The 14,894-nt window shown below is 45.1% G+C and overlaps 2 protein-coding genes and 1 pseudogene across 3 annotated transcripts in view; 1 reads left to right on the top strand and 2 right to left on the bottom strand.

Moving 5' to 3' along the window:
- The window catches only part of LOC117185973 (RING-box protein 2-like), a 49,320-nt gene extending 41,779 nt beyond the window's left edge, over positions 1 to 7,541 (bottom strand). Inside the window, exon 1 of the mRNA XM_033395148.1 lies at positions 7,367 to 7,541. Coding sequence (XP_033251039.1) covers positions 7,367 to 7,526 — 160 coding nt within the window. The 5' untranslated portion in view covers positions 7,527 to 7,541. The remainder of the gene's footprint in view (positions 1 to 7,366) is intronic.
- Positions 321 to 6,092, top strand: LOC117190065 (facilitated trehalose transporter Tret1). Of its 2 annotated transcripts, XM_033395146.1 has the most exons (7): positions 321 to 566; positions 1,198 to 2,168; positions 2,593 to 2,743; positions 3,893 to 4,018; positions 4,320 to 5,105; positions 5,175 to 5,460; positions 5,527 to 6,092. In XM_033395146.1, exons 1-7 carry the CDS (start codon positions 465 to 467, stop codon positions 5,712 to 5,714), a joined length of 2,610 nt encoding a protein of 869 aa, XP_033251037.1. In that variant the 5' UTR covers positions 321 to 464; the 3' UTR covers positions 5,715 to 6,092. The 2 variants fall into 2 exon arrangements, with proteins under 2 accessions (XP_033251037.1, XP_033251038.1); XM_033395147.1 differs by lacking the exons at positions 321 to 566; positions 1,198 to 2,168; positions 2,593 to 2,743 and adding an exon at positions 3,594 to 3,807.
- A 4,319-nt stretch (positions 7,542 to 11,860) lies between the features above and the next one.
- On the bottom strand, positions 11,861 to 13,465 carry LOC117191485 (annotated as a pseudogene).
- Between the last annotated feature and the right edge of the window lie 1,429 nt (positions 13,466 to 14,894).

Here is a 14,894-nt window from a genome sequence, read left to right as displayed (position 1 = left end):
AATACGTATTTTCGCGTCGGGGAAATATTTCACTGTTCCGATCCACTGTGTGCAAAGTTGGTCACGCGTCTTAGCCAAGGACATTCGATTTCCCGTTGAAAGTGGGTGTGTACTTGGAGCCCAAGGGGCCTGAATGCGCTATCAAAGAGCAAACACATGCATAAATTTCCTTTGATAAGAGCTCCAGACATCAGGGTAATTCCAGACAGTAAAAGTACAAATACTAGTAGCTAATAATCACATATACCTATCTATCTATCTATCTACAAGTACTGTATTCTAATTTGTGCATTCTTTCGCTATTTTTCTTGTTTTACAGCAAAGACAAAGAGGATTACCATCCAGAAGAAGACACTGTTTACTAAAGAAAAAAGGAAAAAGGGAAAGCAAAACTAAGTCACAATACTAAGACTCCCCCCAGAAGGACGAGCGACTAGTTCAAGTTCAATCATACAGCTGATAAGATGAGCGGACGCGACAACCGAGGCGCCGGCGGCGGCGGTGGCGGTCACCAGCCCCTGAGCAGCGCCATGGGCAAACTCAAGGAGAAACTAACCAGAGCAGGTGTAAGTACTATTCTACGCATGAGATCAATGTTGTTGTGACCCAAATGGGAGGGTCAAGGCGAAACGCACACACAAACATCGGTTGTTACATCCGTTGGAACTCAATTTGATTAAAACTAAGGGGGCTATTACTGATATCGATGACATTTTCAATTCATTATGCCCCAATCGGTATAAAAGATGACCAATCATTGGATTTGGTACATATTCCCATACCTATTTTCCAACATTTTCCAAAATTCTTCAAAAAATTCACAAACTTCACGTTCGCGCCTGCTTTATGCGGGCTCTTAGAGGTCTGTGAATAACGGATCCATACAATTCATTGTATGAAGAACAACACGGCATAGACACATGACCGATAAGGACCGATCGTGCGTCCAATGCTAGATGGCTGAACTGAACGCCAAGATGAAACTTTGTGGTTCGGATTTTAAGATGAGCATAATCGCAAATATATTTTGTGGACGATCTTGGAAATATTTCGGATTGAAGCGGATTTGATTGGATGGGGGATTGGGTGTGGTGGGTTCGTTATAATTGCTGCCAGGCCGATGGCGATATTCATTAATTCGCGATTGTCTGCTGCGAACAGAGATTAATTTAATTCGAACGTTTAAATACTCCGCAGGACGACCAGGGCTATCATCGTGTGGAGAGCAATCTGTCCACATCGAATACGGCCACCAGTTTGGACACAATACTACCGGAGGATCCGTTTCTCTTCCCCCAAGCGGCGCCCCAGAGGCATCCACAGCCCCGACCACAGCAACAGCAACAGCAGCAGCAGCGCCAGCAGCTGCGCCTGCTCGAGGACGAACCACCTCTGTCGTTTCGGCCACTGCTCGAGGACGACGACATCAACGAGCCACCCACACAGCCCTTTCAGCAACAGCAGCAGCGCACACCACTGCGGGCCAGCGGAAGCTTGGAGCTGACACCACTACCCCCACCACCCACGTCACAGGAGATACGCGAACATCGCGATCGACAGCAGCGCAGCGTGCCCGTGCCCGTGGAGGATCTGCAGAGGAGCAAGCAATCGCTGAAGGGCTCCCGCGTGTCCTTCGAGAAGAACAACGCCAGCAGCAAGCCACCCGCACAGGCGGAGAGCAGCGACGAGGACAGCTTTGAGGACAAGCGGATCGGGTTCCAGCAACAGAAGGCCACCAGCGTGGACCACAAGGGCATATTGAAGGACCTCAAGCACATTTTGGCCAACGACAATCGGCGCCAGTTCCAGGCCAAGAAGCACGTGTCGCTGGACGTGAAGGGAACTCGCTTCCTGCAGGACCTACTCAAGGAGTCATCCTCGGAGGAGGAGTTCCACAAGACGCGCCGCGAGTTCCAGGGCCGCAAGCACCAGAGTCTCGATCCGCGTGTCACCTTCAAGCTAGACAAAGTATTACAGGGCTCCAGCACCGACAGCGACGAGGAGGGCGACGACCCCGAGCACAAACGCCTCATTCACCGGCCCAAGGACATCACCAAGCCGCTCATTATCGACCTCAAGGATTTGGAGAGCGAAAGCGACGAGGACTTCCACACGTCGCGACAGCACTTCCAGCAGCAGCGCTCCATCAGCACAGATTCCCGCAAAAGGTGAGTCCCGGGGTCAAGGCATTATCTGGATCTGTCGCTAGGGGATCTATCAGTTCTGTTCTGCCAGCTGTCGAGCGTGTAATTCGAAAACGTGTACTAGACTCCAGGGTAGGCATCAAGGGAACCCACACACAGAACAATGATATATAATAGATATAGCAGGGCAATATGGAAAATCGATAGTCTAAAGTGGAATGAAAAGTGAATGGTTTACTGAAGAATACAGCTAAAAATTGTTAAAAATATACAGAAATAAGCAGGGAACCTCAGATGAACCCAAAGATGTTGCCCGAAACTTAATGCGTAGCACGTTTATGCTCAGGCTAATTGAAGTGTCTGTCCGCTTAAGTGGAAGACGAATAGTATTTTGATAGTATAATGACGGTTAGTCACCTTCTAATCCAACATTGAAACGCAATTTCAGCCGTCGCCTGTACGAGATGGATGAAATGGGGAACAAGCGGGGCGAGAACATCCGTCATGCAGTGCCCTTTGTGCGCCAGATACCCGAAGATGGAAAACCCAAGCTGGAGGTCTACAGGCCCACCACGAATCCCATCTATATATGGACACAGGTAGGTCGAACACTACAGGGTTAGAGTGTGCTATTGCTATTACTGGTTTCGTCCCCTCCCCCTATACCCCGAGGACACATCGTGCGGCTATTGTCAGCTCGTTAAGCTTGTTGGCGCCGCCACGGGCTGGATATAGCTATGGATTATGAATGGGCATTAATCCCATCATAAAGCATTCTTTGAGCCAATTTAAAACCCAAGAAGCAGCCGCAGCACCAGATTGTGGGTCAGAGCGGGACATGCGTGTCGAGAGCTATTTTCGCACGCCTTGAATTATAATTCGCTGGCGCTGGTGCTGGCACTCGCACTGCCGTTCACTTTAATTGAAATTAACGCATTTAGTTATGGCCAGACTAAAAATACTTGTATCTGATGGATCGTATTGGATACGAGTCGAATGCAATGCTCCCTTAGGGGCTAAGGGCCTCTCCTGTGTGTGAGACGTTTCCCACGCGTTCGCTCGCTGCCGCTGCCGCTGCCGCTGCCGGACTCCCGCGATTTCCAGACTCAAGCAGAAACAACTGCAGCTTCTTCGTGCCCGCTTTGGGGATGCTTATCAATCCGAGTGTCTCTCTCACACGTAAATAGCGTGATAAGATGCCGTGCTGCCACTAAAGGCATCGCGCATAGTCGATTGAGTACGCTGCTGTGCAGCAGCAGTGCAGTCAATAAGTGATAAGCCGCAAAACTGCATCTACATAACCGTCTTTACATATATGTTTTCGTCGTTCATGTGTGCCTGCCCGCGCTTATGTACGTGCCTAAGCCTAACAAATAGATCGCCAAACGGTTTGATTCTCCAAAAACTGCAACTGCAAAATGACAAGTTTCAGTTGAGTTTCGTCGGGCGAACGGCAAACGTGCTGAAAGCATTCAGGAGTGAAAGGCTTAAAGTGAAAGGCAGCCCCCAGCCGTAACATTCTTTGCATTCGGATCGAAACAGATCTATCCATAAATCCGCTAAATACAAAGCACTGATCATGAAGATCTTGATGCGTGCGGACACCCATGTGTCCTTCGCCGTGCCCGTGGAGGAGCCCAAGGCCATTTGCACCTTCTCTCAGGTGGATTTCCCTTGTCCTTGATCTCTATAGATCTTTGAAAGTGTTTGACTTTTAATTAAATATTATATTCCTTGTTGTTTTACAGGTCTTGGCTGCTATGAGCGTGTCTCTGGGCTCTCTCGTGGTGGGCTTTGTCAGCGCCTACACCTCCCCGGCCTTGGTGTCAATGACCAACAGAAATATAACTTCGTTTGAGGTCACTCCGCAAGCGGTAAGTAGCAAGAAGCAAGCAGAAAAATCCAGCAATCGAATCTCTGTGGGGGTATCAGAAATGTGGAATTTCTTCAAGTGAAAACAGCACAAGCAAAATGATGGCTTTGACCTCGTTTTAAAAATGGTGTTGCCATTGGATTTGCTTTAGAAAGAATCTCCTTTCGATCTCCTTTCTTCTGCCAAAGAAAGGAATCTGCTTTAGCTGCTGCAAAATCTTCCAAATTTTCCCAGAATACTATGTTCCCAATTGAATTCCCATAAAATTCTCTATTCAATCGAATTTTCTTCTCAAATTGCAGGCCTCTTGGGTGGGCGGCATCATGCCCTTGGCTGGTCTAGCCGGCGGCATTGCTGGCGGACCCTTCATCGAGTATTTGGGCAGGCGCAACACCATCCTGGCCACGGCCATACCCTTCATTGTGTCCTCGCTGCTGATTGCATGTGCCGTGAATGTGGCCATGGTGCTGGCAGGACGCTTCCTGGCTGGATTCTGTGTGGGCATCGCCTCGCTGTCGCTGCCCGTTTATCTGGGCGAGACGGTCCAGCCGGAGGTGCGCGGCACTCTCGGACTGTTGCCGACGGCCTTTGGTAATATTGGCATACTGTTGTGCTTTGTAGCCGGAACGTACATGGACTGGTCAATGCTGGCCTTCCTGGGGGCGGCATTGCCAGTGCCGTTCCTCATCCTGATGTTCCTCATCCCGGAGACGCCGCGCTGGTTTGTGAGCCGCGGTCGGGAGGAGAAGGCCCGCAAGGCACTCTCATGGCTGCGCGGCAAAGAGGCTGATGTGGAGCCGGAGCTGAAGGGACTGATGCGGTCGCAGGCCGACGCCGATCGCCAGGCCACCCAGAACAAGATGATGGAGCTGCTGAAGCGCAACAACCTGAAGCCGTTGTCCATCTCCCTGGGTCTGATGTTCTTCCAGCAGCTGAGCGGTATCAATGCCGTCATCTTCTACACTGTGTCCATTTTCAAGGATGCCGGCTCGACCATCGACGGCAATCTCTGCACCATCATTGTGGGTATCGTCAATTTCATGGCCACCTTCATAGCCACCCTCCTGATTGATCGCGCCGGACGCAAGGTGAGTTCCGAATGGCCAAAGCCTCGAGATTATTGTCCCTCTTTACTGACGCTTCCCGTTTTCTGGCAGATCCTGCTGTACGTGTCCAACATAGCCATGACCATCACCCTGTTTGTGCTGGGCGGCTTCTTTTACTGCAAGTCGCATGGACAAGACGTGAGCCAGCTGGGTTGGCTGCCGCTGAGCTGTTTCGTCATCTACATTCTGGGCTTCTCGCTGGGCTTCGGCCCCATTCCCTGGCTGATGATGGGCGAAATTCTGCCGTCGAAGATTCGTGGCTCACCTGCCTCTGTGGCCACCGCCTTCAACTGGTCCTGCACTTTCGTGGTGACCAAGACGTTCCAGGATATGATTGGTGGGTAGCCAAAAAGAGAGTCCCAAAAGAAGAGGTTGCTAATGAATGTTCCTTGTTCCTCTTTAGATTTCATGGGCGCCCATGGAGCCTTCTGGCTGTTTGGATCCATCTGCTTCATTGGCCTGTTCTTTGTGATATTGTACGTGCCCGAGACGCAGGGCAAGACGCTGGAGGATATCGAGCGCAAGATGATGGGCCGCGTGCGCCGCATGTCGTCGGTGGCGAACATGAAGCCGTTGGCCTTCAACATGTAATCATGTGGAGTCGAGAGTCCACACAGTCCATGGCCATAATCAAGGATCTGAATGCGATCAAACCAAATATTAGACTAGTGCCTTAAGTGCTTAAGTTGTGTAACAGCGCAATGGATAGAAGTAGGAGAACCCGGTCAGGCGACATCAAGACGAGGACGAGAAGGATTTGGGGCCTAATATTGTTAGTCCTAGCTATCGTGTAATGCTTAGCAAAAGAATTTCCTTTCTACACACATAATTGTTACTATTATTTATAGCCATTAAGTGCATAGTTTTATTATGTATGTAAATTATGATGATTTTTGATAGATATCTGGCGAGGATGATTGCTCCCAGAGACACCACAGATCGTCAGCTTTAATTTATCGGTGTAAAAAATGACATAAACGCGTAGATCTAAATCTAAGGACACACAAAACCCCCCGACACAATCTCCCTTACAAAATACACCAATTGGCTATATATATATATATATATATATATATATGGCTATATATATATATATATATATATATATATATATATATATATATATATATATATGTATATATATATACATATATCGAATATATAATTGTATACTGTACCTAAGTCCTAAGCGTATCTATATTTAAAAACTAATTTAAAATACAATCAAACCAAATTGAAGTCACGCCCCTCTCTGGGTCAAGTGGAAACCGAAGCCAAATGCACAAACTACCATAGGACCTTCAGGGTGCAGTTTACAGTTGGAACAATGTCAGCGCCTTAAAATACGTGAGTTTCATTGGAAATATGCCCCGCCAGAGTCTAGGCTAAATACAGCCAAACGGATGGCCATTCCAGATGCACATGAACTACAAAAATAGAAACGCATTTACGTCCGCCCCGTCCAGTGGCACTGGCAACAGCATTTTGTATTGTATAATTGACAATTGCATTTAATATTTGAAGAGAGATATGTGGCTGCTGACGCTGCAACGGAGTGATAGTGATGCAGATAAGGCAGAGCATTACATGGGCCTCGGTTCGATTCGGGGTTCGTTCCTTATCGGATTCCCATTAGGACAGGGACTGAAAGCGGTGCATTCGCCCGATGCCTGACTGATTCTAGACAGATTTAGAATTTGTTGCCTCAATTCGAATCTCTGATTGCCTGTGTAATCTGTTGTTTAATTTGCCTGGATTGAACTGGTAATGGGGGCAGTCACGCACAATGGAGTTGCTCTACAATCCCTAACGATTTAGTATATACAATTTAATATCTATTGCAGCATCTACCCACAGACACCCGGAGTGGAGTCAAGCTTGAGGGCAAGTTACAATTCAATACAGAGTGGAGTTTAATATGGATGGAACTATGAAGCCTGTACAGGGATACCACTTACCTCCACTCCAAGCAACAGCTCGAGCCAGTTGGAAATGATAGAATGAATAGGATCATAGAAGGTTATCCAAGATGGACACATGTTAATATCTTGATACCAATCATTTCCGTTGACAATAGCTTCAAGTTGAATCTTGTTACTCATTCCATCAGTCATTCCTTTCCCTTTGTTTCATTGTCTCTTTGGTTTCAACCGAATCTGCTGTATTCACTGAACGCCTAGACTTTTCGAGATTTGGTTAGCTGTGTACATATTCAGTGCCTAATATAAATGCAATCTACTTACCCATTACTTGCACACGACAAATCGCGCAAATGTCGCACTCCACATCCCAGCTCCACATAGCCACCGCGTTCCATTTTTTCAGGGTGAACATATTCTCCGGTTTGCTGATGTCGCTGTCATCCGTGGGTCGCTCCATTGAGCTCTCTGGGTCGTCGGCCATGTTTTGGCGAGTCAATTACCTCGTTGATTGTTATTATTAATTGAAAATTTCAAACAAAACAAACAATTATTGCAAGGAGACTTATCGATAAGGTCGATAAAATAAACCCGTCTGATCCAGTGTTGCCATTTTAGCTTATTTTAAGCTAGATTTGGCTTATTTTAAAACAGAATAGCTTGAAAAATAATTGATATGCTTATAGCTTGAAATCTATTTTATTTCAAATTTCATTTAGCTTATTTTGGCTTCAAAAAATGTGGTACAAAACACTTATTGTTTTTTGATTTTATTGTAATATATGTTAATATTTATTAAAAAATAGGGTTTGTCCTATTTGTTGTTGCTAATTTGGTATATTATCCAATTTTGTGTATAGATTTAAGGTAATTATTCGTTGATAAGTTTCAGTCACACTATGGTATTGCACATGTTTGCACATTTGCATACAAAAAAATGCCAAAAGTGTTTTATAAACAAAATTTCCACAATTTCTGGTTAAATTTCGATTAATTTAAGGAGGGGCTACGCAATGTGCCAACTGAATCCACATAAGCGTACTGCTGCATTTGTAAGTCAACAATTGGGGCCAAGTCGTGGGAATTATGGCAGTATGCTGTCGCTATAAAACATATGCGTCCAATGCTAGCATGACACAAACTAAAAAAATACCTCTTGTTAGAAAGTCCTCAAAGACAGAGGAGCAAAAGGCTAAAAAAAACATATATATAAAATTGAATTGTACATTATTTTGATGTGTTTTTATTGTTAGCTTATTTTTAAGCTTTTTTTGGATTTAGCTTATTCTAGCTTATTTTTTCTTCAATCTAACTTATGGTGACTCTCAAAATCTGGCAGCACTGGTACTCAGTGTGCCCGCAGCGCAACACCAACGGCCACATTACAAGCTGAATTTTGTATATAAAGCAACTACGCCAGAGCCAGAATCGGCGGCTGCATCCAACTCTATCCTCCTCGAATTGTACTAACCTCCGCAACCACACTTCTTGGAGCGTAATTGAACCTCCGTAACGAATCTTCTTCTCGGAGGGCATGGCTTTTGATTCTATTAGTCGGTTTAAATGGTTGAAAACTAAATTATTTAAAAGCTAATTTAAACATCAATTAAATAAACCCTCGGCGGGGATGATGCAGGCACGAGTGCTGTCGGCCACCCCGACGGAGGGCAGGCCGTGCTCCTTGCACATGGCCAGGAGGTCCTTGTTGGAGAGTGTCTCCAGGTTCGAGAGCTCCGACATTTCCGCACAAAAACAAAACGGAAAACAGAAACAAAAATCTAGAGCTGACGACGGCTTCTCCGAAAACCAAATAATGCTCCCAATCGCGTCTCGCCTGGAGTATTGTCATCTGAATATAGTATATTCCCATACATTTTCGAATGCCACGGCATGGCTGCTGGTCGAGCCGTCGTCCTCCACCTGGGCGGCGTCCTCATCGCTGGGCCGCTTAAAAATTTTCTCGAGACGGGAATCGGTGGTCGGCGTCTTGCTGGGCTTCTTCGTACTGGCCGGGCTGCTGGGCTGCTTTTTTTTGTATTTAGCTTTTTCTAGCTTATTTTTTTATGCAATCTAGCTTATGGTGACTCTAAAAATCTGGCAGCACTGGTCTGATCCTCAGAAATATACCAAAATATACCGTCTCATTTGAAAAATATACCATAAATATACTGACGAATTCAAGTTCTATTTTACATATTCCTCGTTTTTGATCTTCCGTGGAATATTCTCAGCTATATAGAATATTTAGCCATGCCCACATAATTTTATACGATTAATAAACTTTCAACCAAAGTTGCTATTTCAGCGAGTACTTACCTTTGCCGACCAAAGACTGGTATGATTCATCCATCATCGTATCCGGTCTTTCGTATCACCTTTCCTCTGTGCACTCCTTGTCCACGTTGCTGTCTATTTCGTGTTTTAAATCATTCATGGTTTGGGAGTGGTCAGTGAAATTATTATCCCCACCACACGGGCCAAGTAGTATAGAGGGCACCGCCGAAGCTCCTCTTGTGGGTGCAGATTCGCAGCATACACCATTATTTCAAAAATTTTTGGCCCAAGGGCTGTGCCCAAGGACTCCAATCTGTCGCTACTTATTTTATGGGCTATCAAAGGATCCTTTGAATTGCTAAAATAAAGTTGCAGCATTTTGCTGAACATGAGCACTTCGTTCTGGTAACTTAAGCGTAAGACATCGTCCATCGAGTTATCCAACTCTGAAACATTTCTTAATTTTAATTCCTAATACGTTTGGCCATATAAATAGTTCAACATATTGTCTGTTATGAGATGCTTCGCCATGTTATTAACTATATGTTTTGTAAACCATAAAATGGGGAATTTGGCTGCACATCGACCAATCATGTCTAGATTGGCCTGGCAATGGTCAGTCACCACCGCCAGCAGGTTGTTCTCATATCCTGTTTTGATAATCTTGCTTAGAACTTCATCAAGAGCCGACCATATTTTTCGCAAGCCTAGGTGCGACTCGTTTGTGACTGGAACCTGTTGAATACAAGTATTCGAAAATATAATGTTGTTATGTATAAGAATAATACTTACCACACGAATGTACAAATAATGCACTTTCCACTTCGGTATCGAAAGAAATGTCTGTAAATATATAGTTATTAATTATAATTTGCCGAAGCAGCTGGATCAGGAAGTGGAGACGGTTGAGTCGAACACTTACCATATGAGGGATATGATACTCATCTATCATGATGAAAAAAGGTTCGTTTTTGAAATATGTCAAGTGAGACACGAAGTTAATTTTTTCCTCCAACATTTCTTAACTGGTCATCCACAAATGGCACTTTTTGGAATGTTTTGAAAAGATAGAATATTGGGCAGAAGTGGCGGTGGGAGGGTGGAGCAGCAGCAGCAGCAACAGCAACGTTAGATGTTAGCTTCCTCCTCCCACGCTTTGCCGGCACAGGAGCCTGCGCTAACTGGTTGTTGGTACTGCATTTCCTTGTTGGCGATGCCGATACCCAGCGGTCGTTGCTGCTTGTGGTAGCAGTGCTCGAGAGCCATTGTCTCCAAAAGCTAAAATAAGGAAAAGAAACCATGATTAAATATTGCTCCTTGCAAAGAACTGCATTTAAATACACACTTGTTGCTGCTGATGAGCTTGTCGTTGTATTGGATGTAGTACCAGCGGCTGCTGCTGGCGGGGTTCAATCGTGGCCGTCTGCTGTTCCTTGGGCTTCGGAGTGGGAGTAACTTTGACCTGTACCGTGGCCGTATGCTGCTTCTGGAGGCTATCCATCTTCACTTCACTTCACTTACACTTGCGCTTCGATTTGATCGGATCAGATCGAAATTGTTTTGAAATTTTCGCGTGCGCCACAGTTGAAAGTTAAAATTTAATTTGGTCTTGCAGCCCTAGTCAAGTCACGACACGACACGCACCTATCGACTGTTTTAAAAACAGACGAGAACGTACTATGGAGAGTACTATCTACTATAACGTACTCCATAAGAACGTACTATAGTATTATAAATTATATTAATCAATTAATTGATTATTATTAATATAATATATAAAATATATATATTTTATAAAAATATTCTTTCGATACTATTGAATCGATTCTGCCAACGATTCTGCAGCCCTAGGCAAAAGATCCGTTATGTTTTGGCGTCGCCGCGGAAAAATGCAAAAAAAAAAAATGGTGACCACGGACGGACGAAATTTAAATTAAAAGTGTCTAGTTAGAATTTAATGGAGTAAAGCGGAAAAAAACGGAAACCGACGCGGAATCGGACACTGACGCACCGACCGGATCACCTACGGGATCACGACTACGCGCAGCCCACACAACTTTATTTCTACTACTTCAGCAGCGACACTGATGACTTTGACTTAACTACGGACAGGGGGGAATTTTCCGGCCATTTATCCGACGCGTCCTCGGTGTCTGCCGCATCGTCGGTGACAACAGTCGTCAATGTATACGAGATCCTGCTGCAGAGCGGCAGTGCAGGCGAGCGCTTGCTGATAAAGCAACGCAAGCAGGAGATGATAAGCCCAAGAGAGATTTCTCTTGTAGCGAAATATTTTATGAAGAACAACATTGAGCGCAGAAACTATATAATTGTCATAAAAACAGTGTCCGAGCAGAAAGGAAAGGCAAGAAAGCCAAGTCAGACAGTGTCGCCACTGCTTTTCCCCTACGCTGGCCATCCAGATCCCATTAAGGATATGATGAGCAAACAATCTTCGGAACCGAGTATATTTGAGGCTTTCCTCGTTGGCTTAGAGTAGAATTGACCAATATGATATGATAGATCTTGGATTAGAATAAGAGCTTATGAACGAACGCATTTATGGGAAAACTTTATTGAAAATCATAATAGCAAAGTACACAAGTAATAAAATCATATTTAAATACAAATCTCAAGATCAAATCGATTATATAGTAATACATTGTTTGCAAGGTTCAACATTTAAGGGATAACTAGTTGTAAAAACGTGGATTCTATGTCTCGGTCCTGTATGACCAACAGCTATTGGACCGTTTCTTAATTGATCACGCCTTCTGCACGTACGTTCAACGCATCCAGCAGGGCACCCATGGGAGTAGATGGAGCAAAACTCTCGATGGTGTTGGCCAATTTATTCTTCATGTTGCGTAGACGCAGTGAGGCGTGTATGAAGGTCACCGAAATGGGCAGCAGCAAGGTAAAGGCGGTCAGCAGCACGGCGCTAATCAGGTGCAGAAAAAGATATCCGCCAAGCAGAGCACCAGCCAGGATGTACCATTTCTGTTGAGCGTTTTGTTCGGCCACAATTGCATTCCCTCCCGTCAGACGGCTTGCAATGAAGCTGGGCTTCGATTTGCTGCTGAAGAATTGCCAAATGACGGCGATGATCAAGGCCTGCACAATCAAGCCACTGATTATCTTGGTTGGATTGCACACAATCATCAGCGCGTAGATGACCAGGCAGAGCAGAATGTAGTTGGTTTGGTAATAGAGCAAGTACTCACCACGCGATTGCCCCAATTGTCGAAATCCTTCAGGTTGGGCAACTGGAAATGCATTTGTTAATGGTAATGCAACAGTTTTCTATAAACAACACATCCCTTTACTCTTCATTTAATATCTGATTAGGCGTCTTTTATTGGCCGTGGTTAGATTTGATCCAATATCAAGGTTTGCTTACGATTATAAAAGGCTGAAGGGCCCCCTTGAAGGGCGAAAATTTCAAATTTCAAATGCTAAACGTGAACGAGAACGTAACGTTCCCTGGAACGTCAGCTGCAATGGAATTACGAAAGCGGCGTGTCCTGCAATGTCCCAGGATCCCAGTCGCTGGTCGTGGCAGATGTGGCAGAGGAACGTTTTGCTTCCTCACGCCTGCTTCGCTTCTGCAAGGAATCCTGCTTGGTGAAAATTTGCATTAATTATTTGTACGATTTTGTTGTTACAGTTACAACTTACCCGTTCTCTTCGTTCCGGGGTTCTGCTAAGGGTACGAAACCGATTGTATATACAATTACTTCCCACCTTCCGGCACCAAAAGTTCCTCTCGTGGGGACACAGCTCCAACAGCTGCCTGCCCAGCTCTTTACATTGGGAGAAGCTCAGCTCAAGTCCTTCCTTTCTGTACATATTGGTAGCTCCGTCGCATAGTAGACGTACCTCATTCGAGTTCATCTTGTGGCCTATCTTCTTCCGCGCTAGCAGTTCTTTGTAGAGTTTTTGAAGCTTAGAGCTGGACTGCAGCACGTCCACAATTCTTGGATTTGTTATCCTACCCGTGCCCTGCTCCTCTTCTGCCTCCGACAGCGGTGAGAGCGGAGCTAGAGGCTGCTCCTCTTCTTCCATTAAAGCGTTTATGCTCTCCTGGAGATCCGCTTCAAACGGCGTCTGCTGTTGCTGTTGTGGCGTTTGTTGCTCATGCTGTTGCATCTCAGATGGGGATGGCGAGCTCACATGTGCCTGAGCCTGGGCCTCTGCCTGTGCCTGTGCCTGTGCCTCTGCCTGTGCCTGGGACTCGTCCTTCCATGGGAAGTGACTGCGAGCCGACAGCGGGGCAGTCAGCCAGAGAGGCACCATATATGTATATATAGTGACATATCCATAATTCCCCACATCCCATACACATTATGTTTATGTACAATTCATCCTCCCCATCCACACAAGTAACAGGACCCCACTCAAGAATCAATAACTGTTTCTTCCCATACTCCAAGCTAGGGCCCCCCATAATATAAACAATGGACCACATTGTTTCATCAACATTAGAATCACGCCACTCTCGAGAAATCGATTCTTTAGAATCACGCCACTCATGAGGACCAATCAAAGCTAGACATAAAATCAAGGAGTATCACATTCCTAGCTCCGTCATGTAATGCAACACCGATCGCCAGCAGTGGATGCCTTTCATCAAAGCCGACGCATCCCCAAATATCGATCCAGGCACGTACGCCACCGACACGAAGATGCAGCCGAGGAAAGCAACGCCCGAAGCCAGAGTCGGGAGTTCCAAGAGAAGGGCTCATGGAAACTAGCCAGCAGCAGAGAGATCAGTTCCGTTTGAGACAAGCAGACCCAAAGTCAAGTCGGGGAATTCATTTAAATCTTGTGACATAAAGATATTTAAGTTGTAAAATAAAAGTCTTTTTTAAAAACTTAAAATCGAGTTGCGGATATTTAACTGGCGCAGTCGGTAGGATTTCGTTTAAAATTAACTCCTATATTTCGGTAATGGTCAGCTTGTGTAATTTCTAATTACTGTGATCACGTAATCCCGGAATCGTTAATAAAATTGAGAAATCCGCCAAAGAACCTATGTGTTACGAGCACATACGATTTGCAAAACTAAAATTAAGTGAACTGAAGTAAGCGGAGATAGTGATCCACCAAGAACAGTGAAACACTAAATACAAAATCAAAAAACTTACAAGTGAACCAAAATAAAGTTAAAAACTACTGAAAACAAAACAAAACCCAATCAACACCAACAACATGGCGTTACCACCACTATCATTGAGCGAAATCCACTTGAACCAGGCACTGCTGTCGATCAGACAAATACCTGCCTATGACGGTTCATCTGGACAGCTAAGCTCATTTATCAAACGAATCGAATATGTATGCGGATTATATCCAACTGAAGATCTTCGCCAACAAAGGATCCTATTTGGAGCGACCGAGATCCAACTGTCAGGAGAGGCACAACGCATATCGCAAATGATACAACCCAACACGTGGCTCGAACTGAAGACGGCGCTGATCAACGAGTTCAAAAATCACACACCATATGAAGAACTCTTACGACAACTATACACCACCAGATTCAACGGCAGTCTTCGTAAGTTTATAGAAGAATTAG

The sequence above is a fragment of the Drosophila miranda genome (assembly GCF_003369915.1).
Source record: "Drosophila miranda strain MSH22 chromosome Y unlocalized genomic scaffold, D.miranda_PacBio2.1 Contig_Y1_pilon, whole genome shotgun sequence".
Classification (NCBI taxonomy): Eukaryota; Metazoa; Arthropoda; class Insecta; order Diptera; family Drosophilidae; genus Drosophila; species Drosophila miranda.
This window is presented reverse-complemented; position numbering and strand designations above follow the sequence as displayed.